Source organism: Neolamprologus brichardi, chromosome 4 (genome assembly GCF_056152115.1).
Source record: "Neolamprologus brichardi isolate AB-2024 chromosome 4, ASM5615211v1, whole genome shotgun sequence".
Classification (NCBI taxonomy): Eukaryota; Metazoa; Chordata; class Actinopteri; order Cichliformes; family Cichlidae; genus Neolamprologus; species Neolamprologus brichardi.
The window spans coordinates 21,971,308-21,988,998 of record NC_142107.1 but is presented as its reverse complement, the minus strand read 5'-3'; the positions used below and the strand labels follow the sequence as shown (position 1 = coordinate 21,988,998).

The following is a 17,691-nucleotide window of genomic DNA, read 5'->3' as shown; positions in this document are numbered from 1 at the left end:
CAGAAATCCCGGAAGGACGACTGTGGGCAAGTTTGATATGACTCACTGCCCAGCTGCCGGGAGATAATCAACACACAAAACAAGGAAAATGGCAGAGTTCACTGTAGTGCTGTATCTGTTGTCTACACAGTGAGAATCTGTGGTTTTGTTCGTGCTCGACTACATGTCGGGGACAAGAATGCAGATGTGGAGAAAGGCTTGCAGATATGCGAAGACGGCAGCATTATTCATCACCCGACTGATCCCTGAGCAGCAGGAAGGGCTGACGCTGCTGCAGGAGAATTCATTTTCTCTCTGCCAAATTGACAACAGTCGCGCACACAGACTCCTTTTTGTGTTTTAATCAGATTTCCTGACCTTTGCGCCGCATGAGTAACATCTTAATTGGATCGGGGATTCGTTTAGAAGCCTCTGAGGTGATGTGCGTCTGATTTACATTTCCAAAGCACTTTTGACAGAACGTGTATGAGATTAAGCTCTAATTACTTGCATAAAGCAGCATTAAAAAGACAAGATGAAACACGGTGGACTGACAATAAATGGAACCTGTATGAATCTTGTATCTGCTGAGAAAACAAGGAGAGAGAAAAGAAAAAGAAACATGCTCAGAAAGCAAACCTGTTTTCCTCTAAGGTGAACTTTGCTCCAGTTGCTCTAGTTGAGTCCATACAGTCCAACACTGTGAGCTACACCTTCACAGGCCATCTCAGAAATGGCAAAAAGAAGAGAAGACAACACACAAAAAGGAAAGAAAACAACAACTTACACGTGGGAAGGTTCAGTAACCAGCACTTTATATGGAACGCAACAGCAGGAGCTTGGATGAGGGACACTTTCTGCATTTTCTAACCCAATAACGTGTCCAGGTGTTACTCATACAGATTAACAAATCCTCCAGACCAGCCTTCAACACACAACACACACACACCTGTAGTTCTCAGGTGGCAAACAGTGTTGTTTTGCTGCAGGTTCACGTGCAGCTCCCCACAAATGTGACTGCACAGCGTGGTGACGCATACGTAATTATGTAATTATAATTATAGTAATCTGTAAACATGACATATTGATCTGCAGAATGATTTTGAATCCTCTGAATGATTTTTCTAATGTGGCTGTCTCCTGTTCTCTTGCTACAAAGCTCTGATGAGCGTCTCATCTCCTTTCTGACTTTCGGGAGTTTCAGTGGTAGTAACTGTTGGCTGACGTTAATCAGCTCCAGTTGTGCTCGTTTTTAGTTGTCGCTGGTTCAGTTGCACAAAGAATAGGCTGAGAAACACCATCACTCACAGCTGCTTCCAAAGGCTCCATTTATATTCAAACACAGGAGTTTAAATCAAGCCATAAAATGTAATTTAATCTGCAAACTGTCAGATAAGTACAGTGCAATAAATGTGCATGCAGTAAAAAGTAGCATAAAATGCAAATAAAAGAACCTCAAAACTGAGTTTGTTGTCCCAGTAACCAAACCCTATGACACCCTCAGGATGGATGGATGGATGAATTGATGGGTTTACCAGGATTCTGCTACTGACTGAACAAAAATTAAGATACCAAAAAATTACCATATAAAAATGACCATATGGAAATACTTTCCTGTTTTAAATGGCTTAACAAAATTAATTAAATAATACTCATTCCATGCTTTTTAGAAAGCATAGGTGTTTTAGGCTGTGAATATTGGATATAATTTGTAGTTTCAAATGTATTTCTACACATCAACGTAAGAAAACATAATATTTACCCCATTTACCTTGTTTTTTTGATATTTTAACAACTGTTTGAATGTTTGATTTTGGAAATTGCGCCCGGAAGTGTAAATATATATTTTTGGACGTTTGTGGAGACCGTGGGTGATCACAATGTAAAGTATTCACTGCCCTCCTGTGGTCAAAGTGGGAAATTGCAGCACTTTTTGACAAGAAAAGTTTTTAAATACTTGTTAAAAGCAAAACGTCTGAGTGATTATTGTTGCAATTATTGAAAAACACCACCACTGTTGACAAACCGCAGTATTTAAGGCTTTTTTGGAAACATTTTTTGATTGTGTCGTTCACCGCTAGCAGGAACACATGTAGTTGCTACCCTCTAGCGGTGACGTCGCTGAACTGCAGCACACAACAGCTGCCAAGTTAGACCCGATAGCATAGCTTTACATCCGATGCATTCTTTCAAAATAAAAAGACACGTAACTAACGCAAAGGGATTAAAAAATCTCTCGAAAATTAGCCAATGAAACCCAAATAAAATTGGCTAAAAATGTAGTAATATGCAAAATTATACAACATCCAAAGATCTACAGTATATCTGTATGAATGATTGTTGTATTTCTCTGTAACAATTGAAAATTAAACTTCATAAGCATAGAATTTGAGAGTAGCATTTCAAAAGGCCATTCAACCATTTATTTGCTCTTTGGCCTAATTAATTATTAAAATTACATACATTAACCTGTATTTTTTTTTTCTTTTTCATGTAATGTAAAAATAGCAGTTATTTTATTTTTTTAGGGAACGCTCATTTCAGACGACGGTAAAAAAAAAAAAAAAAAAAAACTGACGTAAAACTGACGTACTATGTCTGCTGCTGCTGTAACACTGCAGGAAACACTGCGCTATACGGCACTTCGCACTTCCTTTCATACCGGCGCTGTGTTGGGGCAGAGCAGCGTCAGAGGAACTGCTGGATTAAAAGACTCCATATACTGACACAGAATTCACGGTAAGAGCAGAGAAAGCACGCATAGACGTGTGAAAAGCGCCCGTTTTTAGCAGCATTTTCAGTCAAATATCAGAGATTTGTGTTTACACGCGTGACGCCCTCCGCCCGGTTAGCTTAGCATTGCTAGCATGACCACCTGGCGGTGCCTAGGGTTAGCATTAGCCACAGTGAGCTAACGGTGCAGAAAAAGCTTTTCAATGCTGCTCTATTTCTTTTAAATAATTACACTGGCTGATCTCAAGTTGGCAACTGTGCGTTTAGTCTCAGTATGTCTAGTTTTTAAGCAGCGATTATTACCAGTTGGCTACCGAAAGCCCGTAAAGAGCCCATTTATTAGTTTTTAATATCACAAATCTTAAACATCAAATCAAACGATAAAATAATGTTCTTGGACGTCCTTATGGTTGAAATCTTAGAATCGTAAATGTACCAGCAGTGAGCACCGATTATTACTTTATGTTACCAACTTTAATGCAGCATCACTGGATGATGAAATGATCCACGTCAGGCCTACTGCGCACTCAATCTGCTTTGGAGATTGTCTCGATTGGTATTTGTTCATCGGTCTTAAAAGACACCGAGTTAGTAGGGGATGTTTTATTTTAGCCACAGAGCGGTTCTTTGTTGGTGGGAGCATGCTAGATGTTATCATGAAGGGCGTTCCCTCAACACAGTACCGCTTCCTTTACTCTGTTTTTTTTAACTGTACCACCTAAACCTTACAAAGAAATATTTGACCCAGCTGTGGCCCACATTTGCAGCTTCCTTTGGCCTACATTTAGGCTTGACTCAAGATAAGTATGTTAACATGAATGCAACCTCAGGTCCATCTGAAATGGCCCAGATGTCCCACATGTGGGTCAATCAACATTTAAACCATTTAAATACTGTATTTGTGGCCTGTGGTTCATGTCTGTGGGGCATGCAGCATTGGCTGTGCTGTAACTGAGCCTTGAGTGTCAAAAGTAGCCCGGATTTCTACAGGTCAAGCTGCCCCACACTAAAATCATTTGGGGTGCATCCACACACATTCATTTTTGTTCAAAAGCCCTTCTGTTTTGCTTTATTGTAATTAAGCAGCATTGTGGTATAGAAACCCCAGGGCACCCTGCTGATTTAATTATAGAGTAACAGAGACACCCTCCACCCACGCTAATAGCTCAAAAGGTGTTTGTTACATGTTTAGGCAACAGTTTGTACCATAGGATCCCAAGTGTTGTACTGCAGGATCCTATGTTGATCATACAGCTGTAATGACTGATTCACGAGCTATGTAAGTACTTTTTAGGCACTCATGTACCAGAATTCTCTTTCTGTTTTTGTCAAAGGGATCCAAAATCTCTTTGTTGATAGATGGTGGGAAATAATACAGCAAGACACATTAAAAGCATTGAATGATAAAAAATAAAAAAAAATTGAGAAGGGGCCAACCACAACGAACCATCAGTTAGATCCACCACCTAAAGAAAAGAGAAATGTGGGAAGAAACTATCCCAAAGACTTACTTATATTGGCTAATTATGCAGGAGATAAATGAAATAAAAACTCAAACAAGGCAATTGTTGTAAAGAAAATAATTATTGCAATTCGGTTTTAACAATCAGTGGAACTAAAACGAAAATTTGTTTAACTGAAGAATCCCGTCACTGTTTTAATATGTTGTCTTATAGCCATAAATCATGGAGTTGACTTTCAGGGGTCAGTGATGACTAGCCCACTGCGCAAGCTGATCAATGCCTGTTTCTTTTAGTGCATTGCTGAAGAAATCAGTGCTGCTCATTGCCTGAGACCCTGCATGTGTACCATCAGTCAGCTAGTCCCAGAAGGTTTTTAATGTTTGGTCTCATAGGGTTTGTCGTCTTTTTCCGTTTCCCCTCTGTCTTCAGGCCATGGCGAAGTTCCACGCCCCTGTGATCCAGGACAACCCATCCGGCTGGGGTCCTTGTGCGGTCCCTGAGAAATTTAAAGACATGCCCTACCAGCCATTCAGCAAAGGAGATCGTCTGGGAAAGGTTTGTTATCAGTTTTGCTCTGAAAAGAGGAAAAAGGTTTTCCAGGGTTTGTTTTTTTTTTTACTGACTTTGTGTTTTGCGTCTGGTAGGTTGCAGACTGGACCGGAGCTACTTACCAAGACAAGAGATACACAAGTAAGTCACAGCTGTGCGATATGACCAAAATCTCATATCCCCATATAAGACATTTATCGTCCCGATAACGATATAAATCATGAAAAGTTTAAATTTTTTGTAAATTCTGTGAATCTCGGGCTGCTCGACTTGCATGAAGTGTTTCTAGCTGGGCGTCGTGTACCTGGAGTCGAGTATTTTAAACGATACATGAAACTATACATTTTTACGCATAAGTTGTAACGGACGATGTTTTCTTTGTGAGTATTTATTACACCGCGTGCTGCAGTGAAAAGCCTGCTCTAACGTTTGAGTCTAAGGTTTATTTTTTAGCACCTGACGGCTCTTTTTGCTTCTCATCCATAAACTCTCTGCATCCTCTTTCACATGATTCAGTTTATTTTGAAAAGTCTCAACAGGATCTCGAGCTTTATTGTGAAAGGTTTACATGGAAAACAAACAAGCGGACAGCGGAGCCACGCGATGGTTTTACCGTCGTTGTTGCTAACGACAACGCATAAAAACAGGCGCTTGTCCGTCTGTAGTGTGGTTATATTAAATATAAGAGAAAGAGAGAACTTTAAGAAATTAATATAGCCACTACAGTGACCATCAAAACGATGAACAAATCTTGCCGTAAACAGTTTATTTCACGACACCACGAAACAAACGATAGCGTAAAATGAAACGATAGACGTTTTTATATCATCATCCGATATATATCGCTATATCGAACAGCCCTAGCTGTACAAAATCTGCCTCTTTGGTACATTTTATTTGGCAGATTTTCTTTGATTTTCTTATATCTAAAATAAAGTTTTTAGATGAAAATAGACTTAATTATAGCTGGTTTTCAAGCGAATCTGTTATACCTAAATTATGTGGAAAAGATCATTTCTTGTGTTTAATTAGAATATCAGCAAGATTAGCCCACAACATCTGTTTTATTTGTATGATATCACAGTTTCTTCTCTTTTATATTCTGATTTACTTTTCTGTTTGCACAAGCATTTCAAACATCATCAAAAAGCCTTCAATTTATTTCGTTGTTTCTTGCTGATTTCTTAATTGTTTATGTTTATTTTGTCCTCAGATAAATATTCCTCTCAGTTTGGAGGCGGCAGTCAGTACGCCTACTTTCACGAGGAGGATGAGACGAGCTTCCAGCTGGTGGACACTGCCAAGACCCAGAAGACGGCTTACCAGAGGAACCGCATGAGGTTTGCTCAGGTACGACAGATTGTCGCAGAGTGGGTGATATTTAAATGTTTTTAATCTAACGTTTTAGGACTTTGGTAACAGTATGTTTTTGTTTTCACAGAGGAACCTGCGCAGGGACAAAGACCGCAGGAACATGACGCAGTTCAACATGCAGACGCTCCCGAAGAGCGCTAAGCAGAAAGAGAGGTGAGAGGAGAGCACATCTGAACGCTTTTGGTCACAGGCGGTGAAATCGTCACATCTTGAAGTTTGATCTCATGTTTTTGTCTTGTCAGAGAGCGAATGCGGCTGCAGAAGAAGTTCCAAAAGCAGTTTGGTGTCCGTCAGAAATGGGACCAAAAATCCCAGGTGTTTATTTACTGTTGAAATATAAACTCTATTTTTTGTGATGTAATAATGGGAAGGTTCATGTGTTTTTGCTTCAGGTTGTTTTAGATTCTTTCATTTTTATACAATTAACAATTAACAAGAAAATAACTGGAAGTTAAACTGATACTGGAAGTCCAGAAAGAATATTGGCCACAGCGTAAATTTAAGTTTCACACTCTGGCTGTTTCACAAATAAGCTTAAGAAGTAAATAAATCCCAGTGAGCCTGACCTTGTATCATTTAATATTGGCTAGTTTTGTAGTGCATCTTAGTCAAAGTAATGTCAGCATATGCTGCTTTAAATCTCAGCCCTCGCCAACAGTAAGAATTACATTTTTTCTGGTATGATTGCTTTTGTGGCTCACATCATGTTTAAACCCATTTTTAAAGATAATGTGATCTCAAGGTTTTAAGACTCAAAGGTGTGTTTGTACTCTGGTGTTATTGACTTTGTTCTTGACATCCCTGTCTGTTCACGAAGGCGCAGCTGAAGCCCAGAGACTCCTCTGTGGAGGTTAGGAGTGACTGGGAGGTGAAGGAGGAGATGGACTTCCCCAGACTGATGAAGATGAGATACATGGAGGTGTCTGACCCCCTTGACATGTAGGTGAAGCTGAGCCACTGTTTGTCATAGATTATTATAGGGGGGAAATGCAGGTGATGATGAGGTTTCACTTCTCATTTCCTGCAGTGAGTGCTGTGGTGCTTTGGAGTACTACGATAAGGCTTTTGATCGAATCACCACCCGCAACGAGAAGCAGCTGAAGAGCATCAAAAGGATCTTCCACACTGTTACTACCACCGACGACCCCGTCATCCGCAAGGTAAAAAATACTTTGCCTGAAAATGCATTGCTGTCTGAACTCTGTGTTTGGCAGCTTTCTTACATGATTATTTCTTTCTTTCCTCCCTCCAGCTGGCTAAGACTCAGGGTAACGTGTTTGCCACTGATGCCATCTTGGCCACCTTGATGTGCTGCACGCGCTCAGTCAACTCCTGGGACATCATCGTGCAGAGAGTGGGCAACAAGCTGTTCTTCGACAAGAGAGATAACTCAGACTTTGGTGAGCGACCTGCAGTCACCAGCAGCTGGTTTCACTCTGATGTTTTACACTTAGTTTGCTCTGAAAAACAAGTTTGACTAAAGTTAAATAAAGCCTGAGAGAACAGCTCATGACCCAGTCAGGTGTTTTTCTGCAGAGAAGAAAATTTGAAGGATTGCAATGAGAATTTTTAAACCACTTTTTTATTTACCCCGGATTTTGTTTACTTGAATGTAGAGCTGGGCGATAGAACGATATGTATTGCGAAATAACCTTTTCTCAATAGAAAAGTTAAACTATTGCGATAAGCCTCATCTCGCTTGTCCTCTTAAAAAAAAAAAAAAGAAGAACAGCCAATCCAAATTAACTAGCGCAGAGCCGAACCAATCACAGCCGCAGCGTCACGTCAGGTGACTTGTTACGTACAGCACAAGTGCCAAGCCGCACATGTGTATTTGTTTGGGAAGCAGCCAGCCGCCGTGTCGCCCGAAATGTGTGTACAGATGATGGTTCCAATGCCGGAGAGATTGTCGAACGGAAGAGCCATAGAAGTTCCGTAGTGTGAAGGTATTTCAGCTATTTCAAGTCTGACAAAAACAGAGTAGCGCGCACTGTAAATTGTGCCGAAAGCAAGTCTGGAAATACAATAAAGCGGTGCATGCTCAATCTCTGACTGCAAGCGCCAATTTGTCATTCGGCTTTTGTCAGACTAAAGTAACTGTTAAAACTGTTTGAAAAGCTAAGCTATACAACAAGGAGAGATCGAGAATTTCCTTTTAGTTCTCAGTTTATTTGAAATTGACAAAAGTTAGTCAATTTTGTCTGTTCTTCTGTAAAACAAACTAAGATTTATTTTTAGAATTAATATTTTGTTTCTAAGTGGAATTGACAGTTTAGTCTGTTTCGTTTGTTCTATTTTGAAACTTAAACGCTTTAGCGGCTGCGTTTTGTGTAGTTTTATTTATCTGAAAATGTCTCATGTTCCTTAAGTACATCTACCCTGTTGAACTTATTATGGGAAATAAATATTTAAATCAAAACAAGCTGCTGATTATTTCACATTTTACTTGTGAGGCACATTTAAATCTTACAAATATAGTTATTTGGCTTATATCGTTATCGCCTGAAATGAAAAAAACATCGTGATATAAAAAAATCTTATATCGCCCAGCTCTACTTGAATGTAACATATATTTTTGTGCAGAAAATGGCATAAATGTCAGTTAAGCAACATAACACTCCATTATATTTTGCGCTGGGAAAATTCAACTACTTAAAGGAAAACAAAATCTCCTAGTGAGTGACTGCATTGACCCTGCTGTTAACAACCCTGAAAGACGTTCTCATTGTGGGGAAAACAATGCCCCAAAACATTCACCAGTGAACATGACTGAGTTCTATCAGACATAGTGACGCTCTGATCTCCAACTGTTCCCCTCAGATCTGCTAACTGTGAGCGAGACTGCCAACGAGCCTCCCCAGGATGAGGGCAACTCCTTCAACTCTCCTCGCAACCTGGCGATGGAGGCCACGTACATTAACCACAACTTCAGCCAGCAGTGTTTACGCATGGTACGAAGTCACATGATTGGAAGCCCCAACGCCTTTCTGTGCTAAGCTAAGCTAGCCTTACACAAAGTTGGCTCATGAAAGTGAGTTGTCTTTGTTTTCTTTCTTGTAGGGTGGAGAGCGTTACAAGTTTCCTAACTCCAACCCATTTGTGGAGGAAGATATGGACAAGAGTGAGGTGGCATCTGTGGCTTACCGGTATGTTCAGTAGCTTCAAACCAATTTGTAATTTCTCATCTTTCCAGCAGAACAGGAGGCTGTTGTAACTGCTGTAGTAAATATTCCTGGATTTAATTCCTGATATTTTGTATTTGTGTTAAAGGTACCGTCACTGGAAGCTCGGAGAAGACATCGATCTGATCGTCCGCTGTGAGCACGATGGCGTGATGACTGGAGCCAGTGGAGAAGTGTCCTTCATTAACGTCAAGACTCTGAATGAGTGGGACTCCAGGGTAAGACCCAAAACTATTTTTTTTTTTTTTTGCCTGTCCCATTTGGTTCTTTAGCGTCAGAATTGTTGTCTGAAGACCAACAAGGATACCCAATGGATTTATTTTGCCAAATGGATCATCATGGCATTGCCGTATTGGTCCATTGGATCAACCTTTGTTTTTATTATTGATTTTATTTTATTTTATTTTCAGTTGTTACAGACTGGACAGAGATGAGTGAGGGATAGGAAAGGGAGAAAGAAAGAGGAAGGAAAAGAAAAACAGAAGGAAAGAGGGACAGTGAGAAAGGGGGAAAAAAATCTCCTGGATCACCTGTTGAGAGAGAAAGAATAGAAAACAAGCAAAAAAAACAAAACAAAGCAACATATTAAACACAACACCATCGCATTAATCTAGTGTAAACAGCAGTAAATATTGAATGTTGTTGTGCAGCACGCAGGACAGACAGCACACAATGTGCTTTGAAGTAGCAGCCAAGAAAGGTGTGATTTAAGTCTACGAACAGTGAACACCTGTGTGCACACCTGTGTGGATCGGCGCGCTTGTATTCAAATGGTTTCCCCATGTAATGGTCTGCAAGAGGATGTAGAGAGCCATAGCCCCGTCCCCCAGGGCATGAAGCAGGCATGGAGGAGATCCAGGCCCCAGACACCCAGAGGCCCCAGAGTGCGAGAGCCCAAGGAGGACCACCGGAGGGGCATCCGTGCCACCCTCATGGGAAGGGCTGAGGATCCCCAGACGAGGGGTCACCCAGTAGCCACCGAGCAGAAGCTAGAGGGGGCTGCACCGGCGTGCCCGCCGGTTCTGCCGGCAGCCAGCTGTGCCAGAGTGAACCGAGCCGCAGGCCCAGAGGCCGAAACGGGTTTAATGAAGTAGAGCTTAGTCAGTCAGGCTCATTTGTCTGTTAGTCGAGGAAATGGCCCGAAATAATTAAAGCCCTTGCTAGGTGCGGCGTCTTCATCTGCTCAGCTTAAAATGTATTCGATATATCTCCCTGACAGTTTTTACAAAAACGTAGAAAAATAAGGAAAGAAAGTGATCTGGAGAAAACGAATAGGCCTAAATGGCAATTCCAAAAAACAAACAAACAGAAATGTGTTTTTCTTCAGTCTTTTTCATGTGCTTCTAAAAACTGCCGCATTCTGTACTTCACATGTTTGATCACTAGATGTCAGCAGAAGGAAGTAGGACTCCTTCAGTGCTTCTGAACCTATGGTCAGCTATGTTTGTGGATTGAGTCTACTGTTGGCGACCAAGCTCTCATACAGACACAGGTCCTTCCAGATGTTTCACCTCACACAGAACAGAGTCGATGCTGTGTTAAAAATAACCATGGTTGTACCTCAGCTGCATCTGTCTGATGTGAATTTTCAGTGAGTAAAAATCAGAGAAGTGGTGACAGATCTCCAGATTCAGACTCTGTGAAATATTGCTGTAATGAAGGCAGTTTTGTTATTCCAGATGCTTTTAAGGCATCCGCTACTAGAGCCACTCTTCTGTTCACAGGCAGTTAACCTCCTCCTTCAGCTAAGTATATGCTGTTCTGTTTATAAGCTTTGGTGCCTCTGATTTGTCTTGTCCTGTAGTATTGTAATGGTGTGGACTGGCGTCAGAAGCTGGATTCTCAGAGAGGAGCCGTCTTGGCCACCGAGCTGAAGAATAACAGCTACAAACTGGCGCGCTGGACCTGCTGCGCCATGCTGGCTGGATCCGAGTACCTGAAACTGGGGTGAGGAGCGAGATTCCGATTCTGTGTGTAAAAGAAGAGGCTAATTTAAATATTAAGATGCAGAAAAAGGTTTTTCACTGATCGTTGATTGAGGAGCAATCCAGTTCCTTCTTGCAGTGCTCGTAGGCCAAGGCAGTAAGCTGGACTGACTGTCTCTGCATCACTCTGTGGTTTCTCCAGGTACGTTTCTCGGTACCACGTGAAAGACTCTGCTCGCCACGTCATCCTGGGCACCCAGCAGTTCAAACCCAATGAATTCGCCAGCCAGATCAACCTGAGCATGGAGAACGCCTGGGGAATCCTGCGCTGCGTCATCGACATCTGCCTCAAGCTGGACGAGGGCAAGTACCTGATCCTGAAGGACCCGAACAAGGTGAGCCGGCGCAGAGAGCAGAACTGAAAGGCAGCTGGGAGGTGTGTGAGCTCACAAGCTGATATTCTGTTTCTCATCTACAGCAAGTGATCCGTGTGTACAGCCTGCCTGATGGGACCTTCAGCTCTGATGAAGATGAGGAAGAGGAGGAGGATGAAGAAGACGAGGAGGAAGAAGGTATGGTTTAGCTCCTATTTTAAATAGAGGTTGAACTAAAGCTTGTGTGGGAAGCACAGGATGTTCCAGTTTAACATGTTGGTGCTGGTGTGAAAATGGTTTCTGTCACTGGTGTGTGTTAGCGGTGAATACAAGTGCAGGATTTCTTCAGGTACAAATGTTTCTTACACACAGGACAGCAGGGGTGTGCCCGACCAGCTGATGGTGCTGCTGCCCTCATTGGTCAGGGCCACAAATGCCAGTCGATTAACGAATTCATATTTTTAAATGGATTGTAATGCATGCTACATTTGCACATTCAGTGTTTGGTGCTCAAATTTGAGTGTTTTGTCACTTTTAGCCCATTTTGGTGTTTTACCCTTATTATTCAAGAAGCAACATTATCACATCTGTACTGGACCAGACTGCATGCTTAGTTGTCAGAGAACAGATATAAACTCTGTAAAAATCCAAGAAACTGTTGGAATTTGTTAAAAATCACATTTTCTCTTAGTGTTTTAGTCTTTTTATAAAACTTAATTCTTAAGTCTGTTTCTGGGGTTGAGAAGGTCTTTTTCTCTCCAGTGGCTCCCTTATGCTGCATTGACAAGAAACATGATTATGAAATGACCAGTGGCTATTTTTTTTACATAAATTTTTATTTATGATAGCTGTCATTGTTTTTGAACACTTTCTTTGGAACATGCAATCACATGAACCTCTGGGGTCACAAGAAGTTACTCAGAGGTAAAAAGGAATAAAAGAAAAAGTAGCCTGTAACCTAGTGATGTGTCCTGTGTGTCGAAGCGTCGAATCGTGTGTCGGGTAATCTCGGGGGCGTGTCTGTGAAGCGCGTATCGAGGCTTGCTTTGATTACGTATGCAGTGACGTTCGAGGCCTCGCGGGCAGTCCGTACCACGTGACTGATTCAGGGACTGGTTCACCGGTTCGCGCCAGATTCGAAATAAAATGGGCAGAAAAACACAGCTGATTTCCCGTCACACTGTGTTGTGGAATTGGATTACGTACGTGTTACATAGTTACTTGAGCATTTCTTCTTCGATGGAACCAGGAAGGAAGAGATTTTTTATTTTATGTTATCTCTCCTAATAAAGTATGCACACAGTAATAAATATCACAAATGATAAGCACCATAATATAAATAAACAACACTACAGATCCTATAATCTGATTTCTGTCTTTTAGTTTATTAAAAAGTGAAGCGCCAAATACTAGTTTGTGTCATTATCCAGATGTACATAAGCATGATTACACAGGTACTAGCGGGTTTTGATTATCGATTAAAATCGATTCTAGCTTGGATAACGTGATATCGATTCATTAAAATCCTGAATCGATTTTTAATATAAATATTACTACATTTCAACCACCACCAAAACACCAATTCTGCACAAAGACGTGCAGACGTGCAAAAACACAAAGCGCTGACGCGTCAGAATCAGTGAGATGTCGCCTTTCTCACCAGACAGCACGGACACGGTCGGGGCTGAAAGCCGACAGCTCACTGATTCTAATCTAAGGCATCTGCTGTGATGCTTACACATTAGATAAATGCTCGAAAGTGTCAGCTTTCTTTTTATAGTTATAAAAATATGCAAATGTACTGATCTATGATCTGAATTATACTATTGACTGACTGTCTGAGGCTAACAGTTACACAAACATACCAAAACTCTGTCCTGATAGTTTCCACTTTCTCTTTTGTATCACACATACTGAGACAATATTCAGGATAAATAACCAAGAAAACAATTTATTTATTCAGTTTAGAGGTTTACACATCATTATAATCACAGAGCCTTCACTTGAATTGTCCACTTGATGGCGCAGTAGAGCAAATGAATCATCACAATGCTTCGAACCATGAGTCGACCAATTGGGTGGAAAGCTTCAGTTCATCATGAGGCTTCATCTCACCATCACTACTGTAACCTCAAAGAAACATTTTAATGTTTTTTTTTTTTTTTTTTTTTTTTTTAACAGCTCATCTTTCAAATGCTATAAATTAAATAATTCAATTCCAGGGTGAAGAAATGGATTTGTCTGCACTTTTTTTAAAATTATAAATTCCAAAGTTTGTGTGTCTTTGGTTTTTGAGTGTTCATTGTTCATAAATCAGATTCTTCTTGCATTTATGTTGATCCCTTTTCATTTCAGATGATGATAATTGAAGTGTGGAGTCAGCTTCAGTGACCAAAACAGCCTTGATCCTTCACTGAGAAACAAGTGAATTCCTTTTGACATCCAATAAAGGCAATAGCAGATTATACAACTACTTTTAATGTCTTGTGTTTTATTTCCTGTGCTGAAGTTCAAAACATGTCATAAAGCATTTTATAGCTGAGCACAACAGACACAACACTGAGCTTGATAAACGAGGAGTGGATGTGACTGAACATAAACTCAGGAAAATGTTTGCAAAGGACAAGTCTGATGGTTGTTTGATTTTTTTCATAAAAGAAGAAAATGAATTTACTTTATATTTGAATAACAGTTACTATTACTTTTTTCACAACACTGATGGGATATTTTTGTCACCCTAATGAACGGACAGGTGGACACCCAAGTTTGTAAATGTGATAACTCGAGAATGAAGCCACACAGGATTTTCAAATTGATAACTTTAAAATTTTACTGGGAGACCCTGAAGAGCTGCTCTGCTTATTCCCAGATGAACTTCAAAGGCAAATCACCAAGTTTCTCCTGAAGGAGATGATCCACTCTTTCACTCTGTGCAACAGTCAGTGTGTTCTTCCAGTCTCCAATCTGCCCTGTAATGAAGACAAAAACACAACACCTGATACCCTGATATCACATTTGTCTGCACAGCAGCTGCAGGTCTGTTATGTTACCTTTGCGCAGGAATTTTCCACTGAAGTGCTCTGGTGGAACGTGCTCATAGTTTGCTTTCGGATCATTCTTCATGTTCTGAAATTTAGCTTTTTCCACAACTTGACTGATAGCAGCTTCAGTCAGGTCTTTCCCTAAGAAGTTGCAGATCTTCTTCACTGATCCTTTCAGGTCCTGAAAGGATCAGTGAAGGAAGGCAACAGAAAAAGAACCTTAAACTCTGCCAGATATTTTATTTCAGTTTCCTTAGGAAAAACAAAAATGCGAAGAAACATCTTACCAAAATCCTTTCCTCGTAGGTCAGGAAGAGGATGTTGTACTGCTCTCTGTTTGAATACCACTCCCTGACGTGGTCAAACCAGGATGATGCTGGTACTGTATAGCAGCATAAGGCATCTGGTCATTTGGCCTTTTAATTTAAAATCAAGTGTCTGTTGACTGTATTAACCCCACTACAATTCTAATACCAGCAGCATGATAACAGGTGGAGGAAGAAAAAAGGCTTTTGCTACACAAACAAATATCTTTTTGGAGTTTTTGTTTTAACCATAGATGTGCAACGGCACTGTCCTCTTCACAAGTGGTCCTCTTCGGATGTTAGAAGCTAACTTGGAGTAAATCCCTTACAGCCAGAAGACTGAACTTTTATCAATAGCAAAAAACAATGTTAGAACAAAGTCAGCGCTTTAGGAAATCTTTCAATTTGGATTAAAGTGAAGTAAAGTATATTAATGATACCAGAATGTCAGTGATTTAAAGGGTCAAAAGGGGAATGAGTTCAAAAGATTACAAGCTGTTCTTGTGTGACCCACCTCTGTTTGCTTAGGAAGGACACAAGCACAGGTAGGTGAGCAGAACGCCCTTTGTGTTTTTTTTTCCAAATAACCTGTCAATGATTTCTGTCTCTTCAACTCTGAGACATTTATCTTATCTGCTAATAGCTCAATCTGGTGAAAAGGTTTTACAATGTCAAGAGTCAAATAACTGAGGTACCACTGTTTTAATTTGTAAAGTAACTAATAGATATGCAGTATGTGTCCTATCAAAAGTATTTTTGTGAAATGCTATGTGGAAGAAGTATAAAGCCATATCATTTTTTCTATATGATGTGCTATTATCCGTTAGTCTGTGCACTTGGGTAAGTATGTCAAACAGTTCAGTTTGAAATAATCAATTTCAGTTCTTCCTGATCACATTGATATCTGTTATCATTTATCTGACCTGGACTCTTCTTGGTCATCATCATTAGGCAGATAGTGGAGATGAAGACACGTACCGTTTCCCGTCAGGTACCACTCGAAAAACTGAGCAAAGCTCTGAGGAGTCTCAAGGCCTGCAAGGTTTTTGCTGAAGTGATAGTAAGACGTCATGTTGTCCTTTGGATTCCTCATCAAATACACAATCTGACATAAAAACAAAACGAAAAAACAGAATCCATGCCACTTTCAAAATCACTAATTCTTTAATAATATCTTGAGTTTGAGCAGTTTATTAATTTCTACTAGTTTTAAGAGTTGTTTTATATACACAGTTGTTTTATAAGCAAACTTGTTTTCATTGGCTGTATATAAAAGCTAGATGTTGTCACCATAAGGTGACCCATTGATATGGAAACCACATTTTGAAGCTTCATTTGAGCATTCTAGTTGCTGCTATGTTTGTTTTTTCTACTCAGGAGTGTCTATGTTTCAAAAAGCTGTGTGCTAAGGTATCAGCAACACGATAATTAGTGCTATGTAACTGACTAAGAAAAAACATCTGAATTTCATATGAACTTGTTACAAATACTGCCTCTAATCCTTTAATGCCATTCCTTAGCAATAAAACTTCAATAAAATGTTGCTTTTCTTTAACAAATGTATCTATCATTTCATACAATTACTCATAAATACTGAGCAAATTATATTTTTTAACCACTTAAAGAACTTTGTCGTACTACATCTCTAAACCTGCTCTTTCTTCAGGCTGCTTGAGCGTCTATACAGCTCTGACCTTTCCCTTCTTGTCCATCAGTCCTGGAGGCATGAGAACCTGGGAGAGATGTGATGTGAAGAGCCGTGGAGAGGGGCGACGAGTGTATGCACCCCCTGCGCACCCCCACACCCACTCCAGCCATGGCATCTTCTGTGAGTTGGTAAAATATTCAGTCACATGCCCATCCAACTCATAGATAGAAGTGATGATCTGCTGAGCCCATATGGTGCCTTTTGAGGAAAAATGTATTGGATATTATATCTGACCAGTGGATCACTCTGGACAGAATAAAACTGCAAAATAATGGGATGCTACAGAGATTTCTCACTGACCTGATTTTGGATAAGACACGAGGAACACATCGCTGTCTCTTACTTCAAAACTCTGAAGAGAGGCTATGTACTCTGCAGTTGTGTTAGTGGAGAGAAAGTTAAAGTTCTTATACCGGCAGAGACGGTTACTGAGCTGCTCCATCTTAGTTCCGAATCACGCAGGCGGATAAGGAGAGACACAGTTTATGTAGTTCTTCAAGTGTGGAGTCAGCTTCAGTGACCAAAACAGCCTTGATCCTTCACTGAGAAACAAGTGAATTCCTTTTGACATCCAATAAAGGCAATAGCAGATTATACAACTACTTTTAATGTCTTGTGTTTGATTTCCTGTGCTAAAGTTTAAAACATGTCATAAAGCAGACCTTCCCAAAGTGTTGGGCCCGCCCCCTAGGGGGGGCATGGAATGAAAAGAGGGGGGGGGGGGACAAAACGCTTGGACACTGCTAGCATGGGGCGCCCACAGAAACGCAAAGCAGGAGATGAAGCATTGCTGAATATGTTTCCAAACCAACTTCATTCTAAACCAAAGACTAGAAAATATGGTGAAGCATATCTGCCCTTTGGTTTCACCTGCACAAGTGCCGAGGTAGGTCTCCCCTGCAGAATTGATTTTCCCTTCGTCAGGAGCAATCGCTGGGCTGTTTAAATGACAGTATCCCACAGTTGTTTATGTTTTTAAACCCATTTTGCACAGAGAGGCATTTTTTTGAAAAATGTATTGATAGCAATGTTGAATATTATTACACATGAAAAAAAAA

General features: G+C 40.5%; 2 protein-coding genes across 3 annotated transcripts; one reads left to right on the top strand and one right to left on the bottom strand.

Moving 5' to 3' along the window:
* The first annotated feature begins 2,614 nt into the window (after positions 1 to 2,614).
* Positions 2,615 to 14,052, top strand: eif3d (eukaryotic translation initiation factor 3, subunit D). 2 transcript variants are annotated; one of them, XM_087840069.1, is made up of 16 exons: positions 2,615 to 2,718; positions 4,605 to 4,730; positions 4,820 to 4,865; positions 5,938 to 6,074; positions 6,166 to 6,251; positions 6,341 to 6,413; positions 6,922 to 7,037; positions 7,126 to 7,258; positions 7,351 to 7,498; positions 8,919 to 9,049; positions 9,159 to 9,244; positions 9,369 to 9,498; positions 11,085 to 11,227; positions 11,408 to 11,600; positions 11,684 to 11,777; positions 13,935 to 14,052. In XM_087840069.1, the coding sequence occupies exons 2-16, from the start codon at positions 4,608 to 4,610 to the stop codon at positions 13,946 to 13,948; spliced, it is 1,653 nt and encodes a 550-aa protein (XP_087696195.1). In that variant the 5' UTR covers positions 2,615 to 2,718; positions 4,605 to 4,607; the 3' UTR covers positions 13,949 to 14,052. The 2 variants fall into 2 exon arrangements, with proteins under 2 accessions (XP_087696195.1, XP_087696194.1); XM_087840068.1 differs by having other exon boundaries at positions 6,916 to 7,037.
* Positions 13,767 to 17,348, bottom strand: LOC102789979 (amine sulfotransferase-like). The gene is made up of 6 exons (XM_087840076.1): positions 16,934 to 17,348; positions 16,620 to 16,831; positions 15,904 to 16,030; positions 14,908 to 15,002; positions 14,630 to 14,801; positions 13,767 to 14,548 (listed from the first exon to the last, which is right to left on the bottom strand). Exons 1-6 carry the CDS (start codon positions 17,073 to 17,075, stop codon positions 14,439 to 14,441), a joined length of 858 nt encoding a protein of 285 aa, XP_087696202.1. The 5' UTR covers positions 17,076 to 17,348; the 3' UTR covers positions 13,767 to 14,438.
* Between the last annotated feature and the right edge of the window lie 343 nt (positions 17,349 to 17,691).

Coding starts and splice junctions, on each gene's coding strand:
- eif3d (XM_087840068.1), top strand. CDS start 4,608: ATGGCGAAGTTCCACGCCCCTGTGATCCAGGACAACCCATCCGGCTGG. Junction 7,499..8,918: donor GAGAGATAACTCAGACTTTG/GTGAGCGACCTG, acceptor TGTTCCCCTCAG/ATCTGCTAACTGTGAGCGAG. Junction 9,245..9,368: donor GTGGCATCTGTGGCTTACCG/GTATGTTCAGTA, acceptor TTTGTGTTAAAG/GTACCGTCACTGGAAGCTCG.
- LOC102789979 (XM_087840076.1), bottom strand. CDS start 17,075: ATGGAGCAGCTCAGTAACCGTCTCTGCCGGTATAAGAACTTTAACTTT. Junction 16,832..16,933: donor CGTGTCTTATCCAAAATCAG/GTCAGTGAGAAA, acceptor TTTCCTCAAAAG/GCACCATATGGGCTCAGCAG. Junction 14,549..14,629: donor TGGAAAATTCCTGCGCAAAG/GTAACATAACAG, acceptor TCTTCATTACAG/GGCAGATTGGAGACTGGAAG.